Genomic DNA, 18,174 nt, shown 5'->3' on the forward strand with positions numbered 1-18,174 from the left:
TGCCCCTCTGACCCTCTCTTAGCCGCGTCCCAGCCCACGTCAGCCCCTGTCGGCTGGTCAGGCACATCCTGCATTTCCCCAAGGCAGTGGCTTCGGCTTATGCTGGGGTTTTGCAGAGAATCCCGTTGTTGCTGCCTCTTATCAACAGGAGAAACCGCTCTTCCTCTCGTAAAGCAGCATGTCCCCAGCTGAGGATCTGCAGGTAGGAAGGTGTTTATTCCCCACCCGATCCCCCTGGGTCCAGCTCAGCACCTGGTGTAAACCAGTCAGTGAGCTCTGTTGGATTCGACTGAATGCACAAAGATCTGCCGTGAGCGGGAATGAAGTCCGGGCTTGGGACCAAGCGTGGTGACAGAGACAAGATCACTCCGTGGCTCAGACACACACTTAGCTAAATTTGCACAGGAGGGCAGAGGGGGAAGGGGGGCACGCCCACACAGAGCACCTGCTGCCTCATAACCGGGCGCATCCAGAGCTGCCCTGACTGCCTGCTTCACAGATGGTACCCCGATTCTCAGGAAGGTGACCTTCTCACAGCCAGGAAGTGGCCAGTCCTAGCCACTGGGCTGTCGGGCTCCTCCATGGTCGCCCTGCCAGGGAGTTAAAGGCACCATCAATCCTAAAGTTGTGTTTGCTGCCAAGCACTTGGCTCGGGTTCGGTGGGGCCAACCATCCAGCCGATGATGGCCGCACTGGGCCCAGGAAGACACCGTAGCTGGGATGCTGGTGCATCCACGGAAAGCAGCTTCCACTCCGGACCAGATATCCCCGGGCACCACCTCAACTTCCCCGCACAGCCGCTCACCCTCCTGTGTTCTGACTCTCCAGGATTGGCACCCTCTCCAGACCTGGGGTCCACCTTCTTGTCCTCTTTTGGCCTTAATCCACCAGGTACAGAGTCATCTCTCTCTCTCTCTCCCTCCCCCTCCCTCCGCCCTGGATGTGTCTCTCATCCATGCGTCCTGACACTGCCTTAGTTCAGAGCCTCATCTCTCCCCCCAGGACCCCTCTACATCCCTGCCGCTTCCATAATAATCTCTCTAAAGCAAAGTCATGCCACTTTCCTCCTCAAACTCTTTCAAAGGCTATCACTTTTCAAGATAAAATTCAAATTCAGTAATTTGTTACACACGGCCAGCAGGATATTCAAAACATTGGACGACCCTCCCGGTTTTTCCTGAATGTCAGTGGGCACCAACCAAAACAAACAGACTCTAACCACGGTGTCCTGAAGGCCCCTTGAGGAGCCGGACGTTAACTCTTCAGTGGCTGGACTGTAGTGAAGGGCAGGGGTCCCTCCAGGGGGACGCTACGGTGGCCAGGGGCGCCTCTGGGACTTGGGTCAGTAGCCAGTTTCCAAGCAGCCTGGAGATATTACGCCGCTTTACCTGCCAGTGCATCCCTGCTGGGTAACTGTCGAGCATCAGCTATAAACACAGCCCACAGCAACCGGCCTCTTGCTAAGTCCCCGCTTCCGGGCACAGCTCCAAAGGCCGCACTCCGGGGACACTGCGGGGTCTTCTCCATATTCCTGCTCCAGTGTCATCTGGTCCCTGGGCGTGAGGGAGCGCCCTGCTCCTCCACGTCCTCCGCGGCCTGGAGCACTCTGCGCACGAGCATGCTGGCCGTCTCCCCGCCGCCCCTCACTGCAGGGTCTTGGTCTCAGTCCTCACCGTGTCCACCGCCCCGGCAAGAGAGCAGACACTCAGGGTGCGATCCACAGACCTTGTTCAGGTGAGCAGGAGAGTCCTGGGGCCAGGGGAGCCTGCAGTCCTCGACTTGGGGCAAAGCTAGGGAACATCAGTGACTCTCAGGCATTTTCTGTATAAAAACCAAGCACGCACAGCACCCAGCCCCAGCAACTGTCACTGTAAACCCTCCACGGTAAGTTTTAAGCACTACCTAGACACGTGGACACACTTACATATGTGCATTGAAAAATTTTACCCATGCCCATTGAACTATTATGTACATTTAAAAACTAACATTTTGAACAGTGGAAAACACACATTAACGCGTTTTAAAGGATAAGATAATGATACACATAGACGTTCTAAGCTTTTCTTCTCACATCTCTTTGTGTGTCCCCCACCCTGGAGGCCACTACTGAGATGCTGTGTGCCTTCTGGGCCCTGTAACCACGTCCAGATCAACCTTGTCCTGGGGGCCACTCTGCACAAAATTCTAGGTTTCCACCGAAGCCCAGATCAGATGCTAAAAGCAGATTATTCCTATACCTGGAAATTACCTTAAAAGCACATAATGTGTCCTCTATAGAAAAAACATACATAAATAGAAGAAAGACCCCTTTATAGCATCCTCTGGAGATGGGAAATAAACATCTAAAAGATCTAGGGGTGCCCAAAATGCCTTTTGTGCTCCCAGTGGACGTTTAGCCATGTCTGGAGACATTCCTAGTTATCACCAAGTGGAGGAGTGCCGCCGTCATCCAGTGGGCCGAGGCCAGGGATGCTGTAAAATGTCTTACAGTGCACAGGACAGCCCCCCGCAACAAAGAATTATCTGGACCAAGCACCTGAGAGTACCAGGTCCTCTACTTTGGCGAGGAGGAGGGTCTAAAGGACCTGACCAGCTCCTGCCCCACCCTGCTAGGTAGGAGCTGTGTGATCTTGAGCAGATCACTTCATTGTAGGAATATTATGCAGCCATCAAAAGGAATGAGATCTTGCCATTTGCAACGACGTGGATGGAACTGGAGGGTATTATGCTGAGCGAAATAAGTCAAACAGAGAAAGACATGTATCATATGACCTCACTGATATGAGGAATTCTTAATCTCAGGAAACAAACTGAGGGTTGCTGGAGTGGCGGGTGGGGTGGGAGGGATGGGGTGACTGGGTGATAGACACTGGGGAGGGTGTGTGCTCTGGTAAGCGCTGTGAATTGTGCAAGACTGTTGAATCTCAGATCTGTACCTCTGAAACAAATAATGCAATATATGTTAAAAAAAAAAAAAAGAAGAAGAAGAAGAAGGTAGCGGGAGGGGAAGAATGAAGTGGGGGAAATCGGAGGGGTAGACGAACCATGAGAGACGATGGACTCTGAAAAACAAACTGAGGGTTCTAGAGGGGAGGGGGGTGGGAGGATGGGTTAGCCTGGTGGTGGGTATTGAGGAGGGCACATTCTGCATGGAGCACTGGGTGTTATGCACAAACAATGAATCATGGAACACTTCATCTAAAACTAATGATGTAATGTATGGGGATTAACATAAGAATAAAAAAAAAAAAGATCACTTCATTGTACAAGCCTGCTGCTACCTCTGCAAAAGGTTTGGACTCATTCCCCTGCTCATCCCTTTATTCACGCAACAGGTACTTCTCAAGAAATGGGGTACGGCAATGAACTATATCCGGTCTAAGCCCGGAGAATAGTGAGGTTCAGTACGGAAACTGATAATTTTGTAATGTGCTCGACAGACCCAGGGCAGTGGTCCGATGTGACAGCACGAGGTAACGGGGGGCCCGAATTCAGTCATGCCAGTTTCCCAGCTGCTGGGTGTCTTTCATCTACACTAAGATGCGCAGGGATGCCTTTTTCGGAGTTTAACGTCTCTCTGCATTCAAACGACTGTGCTTTGCCGTACATCCAACCATTATTGACGGTAACTGCAGTCATGCAAACTTGGCCAATAGTCCTGGCACTAAAACCCTGTGGTGGTTCTCAAGATACCACCGACGCATGGCTCAAGGCAGGAACGTGAGTCCTGGTGTCTGGAAGCTTTCTGTGGGCCCCTTTTACGGCAGGAGCAAGAACGTGCCAGAATTGGTCCAGATGCTTGCAGATAGCTTGACCTGTTGAAGAACGCCTTTCCCCAGATGCAGCCCCCACCAACCTACTCCCAGTCCTGGTTTCGCCCTTAGGAGACACCCAGGCAAACCCAGCTCTGCTCGCCGGCCAGCGGTGCTCAGCCCAGGCTGTACAGGAAAATAAAACAGTGAGTTTTCAAGAACATTGTTACCTCAGCCCCCTGGCACTTAAGTGAAAATCTCTGGAGGAGGACCCTGGGATCATGACCTGAGCTGAAGGCAGATGCTCAACGACTGAGCCACCCAGGCGCCCCTCTTGGTGTTTTTACGTGAGAGACAGCCATACGACTCAGCTTTACCTGCAGGGCTGGGGGACTCTCCATCCTACGAGAACTCCTTACCTTACAAGTCACGGGGACGCCACAAAGAATGAAGATGAGCAAATACATGGAAAGATACATATTTATTTTGTCAGGAACTTTATGATCACATAGGTGCCGCGGCTAATGTGCCCATTTCAAGGATTAAAGAGATTGCGCCCTTTGAAAATCATTACTCAATAGTGTGACCAGTCAGGTAGAGGTCCTGACCCCCCCTAAGTCAGAGGTAGAAGCAAACATACAAGGGGGAAGACATTTAGCTCCAAGGTCAAGCTACAGCTCACAGCTACACATTGTTGATTTCTTAGTACACCACGTGGTGGGGAGAAGGGCGGTGGGGGGGGGAGTGAAAGGAATCCCATGTGGTCTGATAGCTTGTAGAAGCCACTGCTAAATAGGATCTAAAGTTCTTCAGGAATTAATAATCAACAAAGGAATATCATCTGTCACCTTCAAATACCACTTAGGAGCTGCTTCTTAGAGCCAGTTTGTCCTGTGTCCCAGGCCCCCACCACAAATTCAATAATCTCCATATAGCCTTTGTTTTAACATAGTGTTCAGGTACTTCTATGCCTTGCTTAAAAATAGCTTGGGGCACGACCTGGCAAAGCTAGGTTTTTTGAGCGCGCGCGCCTGGGGTCACTGAGCCCCGGGGTCTGCGCCCTGTTCTGGGGTTCGGGTGTCCCTCTCCAGGGCTCGGGCGTCCTCTGCCAGAGGCTTGGGCACCACGTCCAACATGGTGGACGAGTCTTTCCGGGGGTTCCCAGTCACCAACATCCAATGGTTCCTCGGCTTTTCCACTCTGTGTGAATCCAGATGTGTGTGAGCAGCCACCTCCACTTCCTTTCCAAAATAGGTACTGGGGCAAGAAAGAACGGACACTGGTTGGAAACGGAGGAGCGGCTCTGGGTGAGTAACTCTGTCCGCCCCGCACCCCAAGCCCCAGACTCGGGCTCGGGGAGGGTGAGCTTGCTTGCCGGATGTTTGACCCTGCTCGGGCAATGATGAGGAGCAAAGGGTCCCATTATAGCTAAAATCCTCTTGTCCGGGACGAACTTGTGGGACATGAGGGCCTCGGGTAGGATTTGTCACACCATCGAGTCCTTTGTGACAACACTTCATCATCAAAGGACTTCTTGTGTGTGTGGCCACACTCTTTGAATCGAGCTGCTTGGGGCACCTGGGTGGCTCATTCAGTTAAGCGTCTGACTCTTGATTTCAGCTCAGGTCATGGTCTCAAGGTCGTGAGATCGAGCCCCATGTAGGGCTCTGTGCTGGGCATGGAGTCTCCTTGAGATTCTTTCTCTGCCTCTCCCTCTGCCCCTCCCCCACCAAAATAAATAAATAGATAAAAATAAGTCAATTGAGCTTCTTTGCTTATAGATACATCCCTCTCCCCTATTCATGGCATCTTGCTGAACCAAGCAACATGTACCTTAAGAATAGGTATCGGTGGGCTGCCAGTCCCCGGTTTGTGTGGCAGTGACTGATGAGAACTTTTGCATTTGCCTTTGAAGATGAAGAGAGCGTGTTATTTGCATTATGAACTAAGGCCTCCAATTACTAAAGGCAAACATTTGGAAATACACTATATATTCGTTTAAACGTAGTTAAAAAAAAATAGAGAGATAGAATAACCTAGAAGCCAAACCATAAGGGATTGGTTACATAGAGCGTTGCAGGTGCACACAGGATGGAACATTCTAGAATCACTCAGAGCCACACTGGAGAAGATCCTTCACAACGTGAGATATAATCAGTGGTGGAGAAGATAAGGATATTGCTGATGTCCTATTTTGTTAAAAGAATTTAAAATTAAATAAAATAAAAAGACATGCATGGAAAAAGAGATGATAAACATCAGCAGCTTTCTCTGGAAGGTGGGATGAATTACCGGTTATTTGCATATTATTTGTTGTGCTTTTCTGATTTTTCCTTCAGTGAGCATATATATTGTTTATAATCAGGAAAAAAATACATAGTCTTTCAAACTCCTGGCTCATGGAAGCTAAACACTGTGTGAGGAAGAACAAAGCCCTCGCTCACTCCGGTGGGACTTACTCGGCATCAGAGGATGCCCACATCAGACCAGGCCACCCTGCACCCACGAAGGGTCAGAGCAGAAGGAAGACCGCTCTGTGATCGCCTCCAAACACAGACTAAACGTGCGCCTCGTCCAAGCGGCAGACCACCCGACCCCTGCCCCTCCCGGCTAATGTGAGCGGAAGCTGCGTCCTGACTAAGGACAGCGGGAGCCTCGCTCGGGCCCCCGCCCCCCAGCTCAGGTGAGCTGAGAGGCCCGTCCCCGAATTACTCCCACTTCCTGACGGCATCCAGAGCAGAATGCTGCTTCCTGGGAAGCTCCCTGAATCCCCCCACCAAAGCCCAAATTCCGGGACGCCCCCTCCGTGTGCCTCCTGGCCCGCGGCAGCAAGGGGGGAGCTCGCTTCTCCAACCCCAGCTGCTCCCGGCGGCTCTGGCTGGAGGGCACAGTGCCGCAAGGAGGCGAGGACAGGGCTGAGGCTCCCAGGGTGCAAGCGACAGTTGTGTGCACGTGAGGCCTGAGCAAGTAGAGGGGACAGAGCTGCTGGGCCGGCCCAGTGCTTTCCCACAAGCCTGGCCACGACCACGACAACCAGGCTCACGCTTGGGAGCCGCTGGGAGCCAGGCACTGTTCTAGTGAGCACAGCGAACGCACGGACCAAACCTCATCAGGCAGATACTGTCATCACCCCTGTTTCACGGAGAAAGAGACTGTGAAGCTGAAGGTTGAAATCATGGAGATGGGAAGCAGTTTCCAGGAGAGCAAAGCATGGCAGAGGCCTGCTCAAGAGAGCAAATGGGTTGGGCGGGCAGCAGTGTGCACCGTGTGTGTATCCTCCGCGCCAGAGGAGAGACCCTGCGGAACCCGGGTCCACCTGCAGAGCTCGGCAGAGAAGCGCACTGTGCCGGGTGGATGCCTGGGGCCTGGAACTGGGGGGCCCTTTCTGGGTGGCCACCTCCGCTAGCCAACCCTTCCAATCCATGCCCGCTGCAATCCCACGCTCTCCCCATGACTTCCAACAACCGCTCACTGCATCAGGAGCAAGAGCAATGCCTCTGGCCCGCCGGACCCGCCTTGCTGTGAGGACCGTGCCTGGGGTTCCAGTCCTGCGGGGCCTGAGCTCTGGGGAAATGCCCAGCAGTGAGAACGGCAATGAGAAGCCCCGACGTACAGACCCGTGGAAGGGCTGCCCCCGGGCTGCGCTCACCGGCACCGGGAAGCCTTCGTACTCTAGGCGGAGCTGGGGGTCCAGGAAGGCAGCCTGCCAACAGTTCAGGTAGGAGGGCTCATCGGTCAGGTACACCTCCTGGAGCCAAGACCTCTTCGACGACTTCAGCAGGGTCCTGTGATCACTCGATAAATACAGCTGAAAAGGATAGTGCGCGGATGAGCTACATCACAGAACCGGAGAAGCTGGGGGAGTGAATGGCCGACTGGCTGGGTGTCTGGCGCGTTCAGAAGCAGTTTTGGAAAATCCCATTCCTGCTGATAGTGAAAACACTCAGGTTTCCTCCACTTTAGAAATGTCATCTCAGAATACTGAGGCCACCCGCCCCCTCCCCACATCACCTCCACTGCTTTGCCTTCCTTTGGGTACCAAACCCACTCTCTCCTCCTCATCCCGTCCCTGCTCCCCATCCTCCATTTCAGGGCTCAGGCCGGGACCACGGTTTTACTTCTTAGAAATGGTGTTGCACGAAACTTGTTGCATGAAGGGACCTCACAACCCACACCATCACAGCCGGCATTTGCTGTGTGCCCCCGAGGGGGCCCATGTCCCACTGGAGCTGACGTCCACACGTGGGACTTATTTCGGCAGCTATCTGGCCACCCGTAACTGGGCCAAGAAGCACCCCATCCTGCAGAAAAGTTGGAAACGTTAGTTGCTTGTTAGTTCTTTACTGATTGACCCTTCACCCTGAAGCTGGAGGCTGTTTTTGCCTGTTTCTGCAGGTTTTCATGTGCAAAGCTGTGCCATGAGGCGCTTGCTATGGGGAAGGCAGAAATGAGTTACTCTCTTCGAGGCTTTTCCTCACAGGCAGGAGAGTGACGGAGGATGGGACTGGAAGCACCTGTAAACACCTGGGAGGTATGGCTGGCCAGCAGGGCGGGGAAGGGCGGCAGGCAGGCAGGCACAGGTGAGGACGGATGCTTGCCCAGGGGCGCAGGAGAGCCTCCGAGGAGGAGGCAGTGTGGTGCTGGGAGCCCGAGGGGCTGGCTGCACGTGGACAGGGACGGTGCAGACACATCACAGAGGGTCTTAAATACCACCGTGGGGACACATCACAGAGGGTCTTAAATACCACCGTGAATAGCAGCACTAACCAAACTGAGCTCCTAGAGGATCAATCTGGCAGCGTGCAACTACCATGGTCTGAAGTCAGGACAGACAAGAGAGGTCAACCCATGGGGACCTGGACTGAGGTCCTGGCATTGGGGACGAAAAGACGGGCCCAAGAGTACTATGAAGGGAGACGCATGGGCATGACCATGAGCTGGACACAGGCAGGGAAGCGGGACAGGCCCAAGACACACTTAGGCTTGACTCTTGGTGATCGGGGAAATGTCGGGGAGATCCAGAGCAACTGGAAAACCCAGACTTCAAATGGCAAAGAGTATCTACCTCAAACCACAAACGCTGCTTTGTTAATGTAAAGAAAAATAATAATGAATCAGGAACAAATCTAGAAGGCCGGTATTCCCAGATTTTTTTTAGTGACTGCCCCGGAAACGCATGCTAATTCAAAGTTGAGGAACGGAAATAAGAGAATTTGAGAAGAGATTGAATCGTCATCCCTTGAGAATGAAAGCACCATCTACGGGAAGTCATGAGAAAATCAACTGGAAAACCATTAGAAATAATAATAGTGAGGGATTTCATCAGAGGTGAGTCTGAACATCATTGGTGTTCTTATATTTTTGTTGCAACTGACTAAGGGCCTCCCTACAAGGAGCATCCACAGTGGAAGATACCGTGGGAACAACCTTAGCGAGATCAGTGTCAAATCCATGGGAAGAAAACCACAAAACCAGAAAGAATAAATGAATAAATGGCGAGACATCTCAGAAAAAGAAGTGTCGTAAAGCCCTAAATACGTGAATTTACGTAATTTTCCAGTGCCAATCAAAATGCCACATGCATTTTTTTCCCCACAGGGGCAGAGGGATTTGCAAAAATAATTGCATTTAACTGAGAGGTTAATTCCTAATACAATTCAAAGAAGCGTCATGAGAGAGAACTAGCCGAATGAGCTGTCAAAATATATTATTATATTGTAAAGTACAATTCTAGAATAAAAATACACAATTTGAGTTGAAAGGGCTAAAATAGGAAGCTCAGAGATAGCATGTAGTGATGGAAAGGGGGGCATTGCGTGTCAGTGAGGGAAGGAACACTTATTCAAGAAATAACCCAAATGCAGCTGATTAGTCATTTGGGGGAAATCGCATGTCTGCATCGGAACCCTGTATCAAAATAAATCTCAAGCAGATAAAGAACAAACAGGAGCAGAAGTTAAACTTCAGACACTGAGAAGTCGATACAAGTTCTTCTTTTTATGGTATCTCTGGAGCAGACTTTATAGGGTACTGAGCAATGGAAGGAATTACGAAGGAAAACACGGATACATTTTACTCAAAAATATATTAGCACAACTATGCTTTAAAAGCCAAGTAGCCAAAAAAATAAAATTTAAAAAATTAAAATAATAAAAGCTAAGTAGCAAAATGGGTGGAAATATTACCAACAAAATGATAAAATGTTATAATCTATGGAAGAACAGATACATAAACACAAGTAAGTACAGAGACAGAGGACAGATGATTTATAGGAGACAAAAATGGGAGAATTAAGGACAGTATTGGGGGGAAGAGAAAAGAAGGGGGGGTGGAGAAAGAGAGAGAGATAGAGACCAGAAATGGTGTATCTACATGTTACAGTGCTTGTAACTTTCCCTGTATTTTAAATCTGTTTTGGGAAAATAAGAGTGTAAAAGAAAATAAGCCAAAATGTTAGTAGTGCTGATCTCTGGATAACACAACAGTGATTTACTCCCCCTCTTTCAACAATATGGTATTTTCTGTAATTTCTACATTTAAAATCAGGCTGCGCTTACCACCTATGGTATGTAGGGGTTTGATTGGCAACGCTGATTTGTCTTGGTGGCATAAAAGGTAATAATGTTACCTCAAGCTTTGATTCAGTGAGAAATGGTAAGTGGTACCCATCCTGCACTCGACAGCTGAGCGACTTGGGGCAAAATCACCTGACCTCGTGCCTCAGTTTCCCCATCAGTAAAATTGGGGTAAAATAGTCCCTAGCTCAAAGACTTGTTTGGATGATTAAGTGAATAGATGATAGATAGATAGATAGATAGATAGATAGATAGATAGATAGATAGATAGATAGATATGGCATGTAGTAAGGTATAATAATCCCCATTTTATAGATGAGAAAGACTCAAAAAAGTTAAATGATTTATCTGAGGTCCCACCCTATAGAGAGACATCTCAGCTAGAGTTAGACCCAAATTTATCTGGTTCTGTGACCCTCCTAATCCGCAAGGGGAAGAAAAAGATCAAGTTAAAAAAAAAAAAAAGTTATCGGGTAACATACCTTGCTAGCATTGGGGACATTGACCCCTGTGAGATGATGATTAATTAATCCAACCATTAACTTACAGATGAAGGTGGCATAAAGTTTTGCTTTCTGTCAGCTGCACTGCAGATTTTTCTCCCTTACTCCTTAGCGTCTAAGGGTATATTTTTGTCATTCGAAAAGCTAGAAGGAAAGAAGTGGCCCGAGAGCCGCGGGCAGGGGCTCGAGAAGCCAGAGGTGGAGCATGCACCTGCAGAGTCCTTGGTCCGCTTCCCTAGGCGGCCATGAGCCCACATGGAAACAAAAACTCCTGGCCCCAAACCACCATGCACCGTGATGACTCACCATTCTGTCTTCAAATCCTCCCGTTATGGCAAGGCAGAAGTTCTGTCCATATCTAAGGACTTGACCCATGGCATTTCTGTCTGCACTGTCAGGGAAGAGTAAGCATCATGTCAACTCTATTAGAATCGTTCTACATTCTGTTTGTTTGCATAGGCAATTTTGTTTATCATCAGTTTTCTTGATAATGTATATTCACACACATTAACTGGTTAAGTGGCTAAACGTTTTCAAAATGGTCCTTTCTTTGGGTTTTCAAATCCAGCTAGCACCCTGTCCCTGTCTCCTCGCACAGCCAGCGTGCGGAGCATCCCCTCTTTGTGAGCACGTCATGCTATCCTCCACTGAGGGATTCTGGTCGGGTGTGTGGACATCCTGATAAAGAGCGACATCTAATTAGGTGTACGCACTTAATACAGTCTTCCCTCCTAATCCTCCAGGACACAGAAGCTGTGGTCAACTTTTATTTGTCTTGACATAAATTATCAGTATTCGAAGGAACTCTGAATTAAAGACTTAAAGGAGGGACGCCTGGGTGGCCCAGGTGGCTAAGCGCCTGCCTTCAGCTCAGGTCATGATCCCGGGGTCCTGGGATCAAGCCCCCCATCGGGTTCCTTGCTCAGTGGGGATCCTGCTTCTCCCTCTGCCTCTGCCCGCCGCTCCCCCTGCTTGTGCTCGCTCTGTCTCTCTGACAAATAAATAAAATCTTAAAAAAAATGAAGACTTAAAGGACTGGCTATATTCTTGTCATCTGAACATTGCTATCATTATTTAATTAACAAAGTAAAAGCAATACTTTTTCATTGTTATTATGTATCTGTTCTCTAAGGATTTAGTTGCCTATTTCAAGATCCCAACTACATTTTTGGTAAATAATTAATTATAAAATAACAAATCCCAGTGCAAGTGCCACCTTGCACAGAACTATTTTTGTTCTAAAAATAGCAACATTAAGCACACCAAAAACACTCAGATGAGCTCAAAGCATCCGCAGATGTTATTAGGAAAACCCAGCTTCTAGGCAGAATATGATTTTAGTTTCCTAGATCCAATACTTTTGAATGAAGTGTTTATAACTGAACACAAATTAGCAGTGATCCTGCTGTTCAAGGTGAAGGGCGTGTAAAGGCCCCCCCAACAGTAATCCCCGGGGGAGACGGCAAGACGGGACCAGCACAGACCCTCTCCCATCACCTTTACCTCCAGACAGCACGGCTCCAGTCCCAGGGCTTCCTGAAGCTCTGAGTGAAAACATATTTATGATAAACGTGAGCTGAAAATTGAAGTTTCTCTACCTCAAAATGATAAAAGTGTTTCTGCCAACGGGGATCTTGGTTGGAGCTGCGCTCAGGCCACAGGGCACCTCTAAGTCGTCACTCAGGTGGGCTTTAATTTCATCCGGAGTCATGCACAGGCTCAGGTCCCCGCCCAAAAACAGATCAGCTTCTGTCTCAGGGTAGTCAGGATTCACAAGCATCACTTTGTCGCCACAGTGAACGTACCCATCCTCAGTTATGGAAAGCTGCATCTACAATTTAAATAGTTTTTCAAACCAACCATGCACGTCCTCACCAGCCAGTGCAGAGACCACTGCCAGATGCACCTTCTTTCCTTCACTGTCAAGGACCCATTTCGATAGGGGTCATAGCATTCGGGTGACTTGTGATAACTCAGGTTCCCTCAAGTCCTTCATTTTCTTCCTTTCCCTGCTGCCAACCCCCTCCCACTTTGCCAAAGTCCCCCCAAAATCCCAAACGAAGTAAGGAAATCACATGAGCTGACTCCACTATTAATTTATTCAAACTTCCTGGAAATGTCTTGAGCACCCAACTAAGGGGCGTTTTACAGATTCTTGTACTGATCCGCTCATTTCTTATTTTGGAAAATGTGGGTAAACATAATTAAGAGCAGATTTCTCCTCTGTTTCTAAAATCTTAGGGAATTTTAAACATTGTGGTTTTCAGATCTAAAGGGAAAAAACCCGGTATTTTCCAAATGATAATTCATTTATGGAACGTTTGCTTGCTTAACATACATTCACACTTAATTCGATAGAATTTTGGAAACAGTGCTTAAATTTAAAATTACCGGTCTCAAAAGATTCTCTTTGAGTCTCCTGTTTCTCTGTATGAGAAGCTGTCCCTTATCTCTCTTCTCCAAGAAGTCCTTCATGACCTCCTGGTGAAAGAGAAAATGAAGGAAAACACAAAAAGTCTACAATAGTCCTCAATTTATAGACACTGGTAGCTTACAGGTCCGAAGCACATCAAGCTGAAAAAGCAAAATTTGAGAAAAAGAAACGTGAGCGTAATGGGAATGGTGGAAATTGGTTTAGCTTTATTTTAATCTTTTTACTCCCTTGTAGAATGTTTGAAAAAATGAGGAAGACACACACAAAAAGACGAAGAAACATCATCCTCCGTTACTCCATCCAGAGACAATCAGGAATAACATTTGGAGGCCATGTGTCCCCAGCAGAGGTCTCCCCTGCTTATCCACCCCTACCCCCACCCCCAGCTAGATGGGACACCTGATGGCCCAAGGCCTTGTCTGAGTGTAATGTCAGGGAAAAGGACACCACAGGGACACCTAGGAGGGTGTGTGTATGATGGGGTGGGGGAGTGGGAGGGGGGCAGTGCCTTCACATAGAGCCTGCCTCCTCCTCACCCCGACCTCAGCCCCTGAAACCCTGAAGTCTGTAGGGATGGAGAGAACTTGGTAGGGCACGCTAAGGGAGAGGCACGGGGTTTGGGAGACCAAGGGACCCCTAGAGAGAGTGGCAGGGTGTGAGACCTGGGTTTGTGGGACTGCCGGTGAACTTCCCAGGGCGTTCAGATCCGGGTGGGATGTTAGAGGTCTGGATGTTAGAGGATGACTATGGTCTGGGGGGCCTTGCCTCCTGTCCATCCCACGTGGAAGTCATTGAGCTGCCGGAATGTGTAGACTGTTTTTTTCATCAAACGTGGGATTTGCCATTATTTCTTTGAATATCTGTCTGCTCCTTCCTATCTCTCCTCTCCTTCTGGGACCCTATTATGTGTATGAGGGTTAGAGGTATTGGGTGTCTGCTGGGGGAGAAAGGAGGCCCCGGCCGCCTTGGGGCCGGACCTGGGGCGGGTCGGAAGGTCCCTGAGGAGTGGGCCAGCCGCGCCGGCCACACCTGCGTACCTCCTCCAGGTAGATGTCCTCGTTCCAGTTGCCCATTCGCACTCGGGGACCATACAGGTTCTGCGCCATCCTGCGGTCTCCGCGGCCCTCCGCCACCTGCAGTGTTAGCGTGCCTCGTCGCCTTGACAACCGGCCCAGAGCGATTGGCCAGGTGCGGGGCCTGCTGGCCAATCAGTGGCAGCCCAGGAGCCTGGGGGGGGGGGGGGGGGGCGCGTGGCTGGGGGTGGGGGGCGCTGGAGGGATGGGGGAGTAAGGGCGGCCCCCTCTCCGCCTGGAGTCCCTGATTTCCCCCGAATTTAATTGCAATGCAGGCAGGTGGACGGACTCCAACCCTCAGGTGCTAAACATTTAAAACATTTTTTCCTTCTTTCTTTTTTTTAATCCAAACGAAAACTGCCCTGCAAGTAAAGTATCCCTCACTTGTTGAGACAGCCGGGAGGAGCTTTTGAACGGACCCACCTTAACCCTAAGACAGGGCATCCTCCATGCGGAAATTTGGAGACCAAAGTAACATGGAGGAAAGAGGGAAGGGAGGATTACTCACGACGTCAGTGCCTCAAAAGGGAGAAACCTACCCTGTTAGCATCTTTCTGTTTGCAGGGTTGAGGCAGTCCTATCTCTATGGGTTTTACAGCATTCCCCCCTCCTCCTCTTCCTCCAGTCTCCATGCGACAGGACAAGCCTCTGGCTTGCAAGAACTCTTGATAAAGCTAGAATATGCAGGAGCCAACGTTTTTTGGTTTTGGATTTTTGGGTTTTTTGTTTTGTTTTGTTTTGTTTTGTTTTAATGCTGGAGCCAACGATTTTAAAGCAGTATTTTATGATTAGGAAGAACAGGCAGTTGCCTTCGGACTACCTGGAGCTTGCTGCTGAGGAATGCACTTGGTAGTTGACCTTGCATAGTGTCTCTTAAGATAGCACAGTCATGAAGGATTCACATCCTTTCCTCCCTCCAGCAAACCCAATCTAAAAGAGAAGGTAATTCATAAAAACAAATCGCCATAGGAAGAATGGGACAAGTGGCTTTGCAGATGTGCTGATGAGGGGCCGTAGGAGTGCAAGGAAAGGTTCGTTTCTGCCTCGGGGAAGTGAGGGAGTGAGAATCAGGAAGGATGCCTGGGGGAGACAGCTGGGTCAGGGTCTCAGCTGACGGGTTGCAGCACTGGGTACGGATGGGACGTTCTCTCACCCTCTGAGTCCGCTAGCTCTGCCATCCACCAACACGTTCTAGGACACTTCAAAAGCCTAAGTGGGACAAAGACAGTCACAGAGTATCCCGCTGAAACGGCATTTGATAAATTAAGACATTGAGGCTCAAAGGAGCTAACATCTCCTCCAAGTTCAAAGTGCTAAAAGTTGCTCAAGACAAAGACTCAACCTGATTTTCTGATTCCAAAGTTCACACTTTCTCTAAGTGTTTCCATATTCCCTATAAAATCAGGAATATCATTACGCAACTTTGGTCTCCAGGTAATTTAATAGAGTTCTTAGGAGTCAGTTATTTGGTAAGACCTTATGCCGAGGGAGCTTTGCTCTCATCTACTTCCCTTGTGCCATTACTGGGAAATGAGTTACATCGCTGGTCATTATAGGCCCAGCAAACCCTATCTACATGTTGTTTTGTGAAATGGCTTTTTAATTCAGTCAGGAGAAAGATACAACCACATGCTTATGTAATTACAGACGGACTCGTCTTTGCTGACGGTCTTCGTTGTTTTGGGTGGGTACAGCTTACTGCCCGGTGTAACCTGCTTCCCCCGAACACCCTCTGTGTTTCTGTAAAGGCAGGCTAGCAATGCATTCTCTCAGCCTTTACTCACCTGCTTATTTCACCTTCAGTTTTGTAAGATAGTTTACTGGATACAAGATCCTTGGTTACAGTTTTTCCTTTCAACACTTTTAATATATATTCTCCGGCCTTCTGACCACCACTGTTTCTAGGGAAAGAAGTCAACCATTAACCTCATCGGGGTTCCCGTGTGTGTCTGTGAAGGGTCACGTGCGGTCTTCTGCTCTTGAGATGCTCTGTGGCTTTGTCTTTCATCACTTGACTATGGTCTGGGGGGCCTTGCCTCCTGTCCATCCCACGTGGAAGTCATTGAGCTGCCGGAATGTGTAGATTGTTTTTTTCATCAAACGTGGGGTTTGCCATTATTTCTTTGAATATCTGTCTGCTCCTTCCTATCTCTCCTCTCCTTCTGGGACCCTATTATGTGTATGAGGGTGCACTTCATTAGGTCCTACAGTCCTCTACGACCTCTATGACCCTATTCAATTGTCTTCCTTCTTTTTTTCTTTCTGGTCTTCAGATTGCATCATTTCTGTTGCTTTTTCTCAGGTCTTGCTTTCTTTTAGGCCAGCTCAAATCTACAGTTCCACCTGTCTAGCGAGTTCTTCATTTTGGTCATAAGCTTTTCAGCTCCAGAATTTCTGCCTGGCTCTTTTCTATCGTTTCTTCGTCAATAGTCTATATTTGATGAGACATTGCTATCATACATTCCTTAAATTCTATCATCATGGTTTTTCCTTAGTTCTTTGAACATATTCTTAATTGCTTTGGAGTCTTTGCCTGCTAAGTCCAACATCCGCCCTCTAAAAGCCTGCCTTTTCTCCTGAGTATGGAACACATTTTCCTATTTGTTGGCAGGGATCATAATTTTTTGTTGAAAGCTAGACGTTTTCGGTAATGTAGTATCGTAATTCTGAACACTGATTCCCCACCCCCAGTGCTTGTTGTTTGCTTGCTTGCTTACGAATCTGGTCAGTGACCTTGGCTGGACTAGTTCAGTGAGACCTGTTCCCAAGCAGTGTGAAGCCCTCCGATGTCACCATTGAGGGGTATTGCCTTGAGCATGTGCAGAATGCACTGACTGCCCCCCCCAAAAGACTCTTAATAGGATAAACAAAGTACCATAAGGGAGCATCTCACAACTTACAACACAGGTGGACTTAAAGGTCAGGTAATAATAACAAAATGCTAAACAAACATGCAAGAAGCTTTTTTTCCCTTAATTTTCCTAAGTTTTACATTCATTTTTGAAAAATTAAATAAAATGTGTATTCTCTACATAATTATATAAAATGTTTCTTGTATAACCCTTGAAAACTCTCAAAGCTACAATTAAAACAGAAATACACTCATGCCTTTCCTCAGTTCTTATTTAGCCATAAATATCCCCTTGAAATTAGGCCATCATTCCTTCCTCTTTACAGTTACTATGATTTTGATGTAAAGCAGGTATGTACTAGAAAACATATTTGCTATTTCTTTTCATGATTCAATGAGACTCTTGGAAAAATTTAATTGGAACCTTTTGTTCCTTACTTGTGAAACATCTGGCAGGAAAAGAAAAGCCGAAGAAAGACTTGGACACGATCATTTTTAGAAAAGAGAAGTAGGACAAAGTTCAGATATTAGGACAGAGAAATGAGAGTTATGGTCTTAAGAAGCCAGTCACTTTGGGGTTCCAAAGAATAAGTTTTAAAGTCCTCACCAGATGACAAATATTGTAAGTCATCCTAATACAGGGAAAATAAATGGGATTAATGCTCGTTTCACTCAGCTTTGTGAGAATTACTATCTCTGAACCTGGGCTTTCTTCCCCAATAAAAACAGTTTAAGGATAACTTCACTGATGAGTCTCGAGGAAGCATTTCCCAGATTGTCCGCAGTGTGTTAATAGATAGGGAGTGGGAAGGGTTCTGATGTCGATACATTTAGGCAATGCTGGGTTAGAGATGCATCTTGATTGCAGCCCTCCTTGGGACCTTAGCCATTATGGGGTCACCCTAGCCCTACAAAGGAATGATGGCCCATGGCATTACCCGAGCTGATTGCAACATGGAATCCTTTTTTAAAGAATCATCTTGTAA

General features: G+C 48.2%; 1 protein-coding gene across 1 annotated transcript; it reads right to left on the bottom strand.

The window, feature by feature from the left end:
• Window positions 1-4,454: 4,454 nt before the first annotated feature.
• Window positions 4,455-14,370, bottom strand: CFAP161 (cilia and flagella associated protein 161). The gene is made up of 7 exons (XM_035024361.1): window positions 14,302-14,370; window positions 13,222-13,311; window positions 12,429-12,661; window positions 11,137-11,221; window positions 7,402-7,560; window positions 5,586-5,659; window positions 4,455-5,009 (listed from the first exon to the last, which is right to left on the bottom strand). Exons 1-7 carry the CDS (start codon window positions 14,368-14,370, stop codon window positions 4,790-4,792), a joined length of 930 nt encoding a protein of 309 aa, XP_034880252.1. The 3' UTR covers window positions 4,455-4,789.
• Window positions 14,371-18,174: the final 3,804 nt, after the last annotated feature.

Source organism: Mirounga leonina, unplaced genomic scaffold (assembly GCF_011800145.1).
Source record: "Mirounga leonina isolate KUSES-001 unplaced genomic scaffold, KU_Mleo_1.0 Mir_178, whole genome shotgun sequence".
Classification (NCBI taxonomy): Eukaryota; Metazoa; Chordata; class Mammalia; order Carnivora; family Phocidae; genus Mirounga; species Mirounga leonina.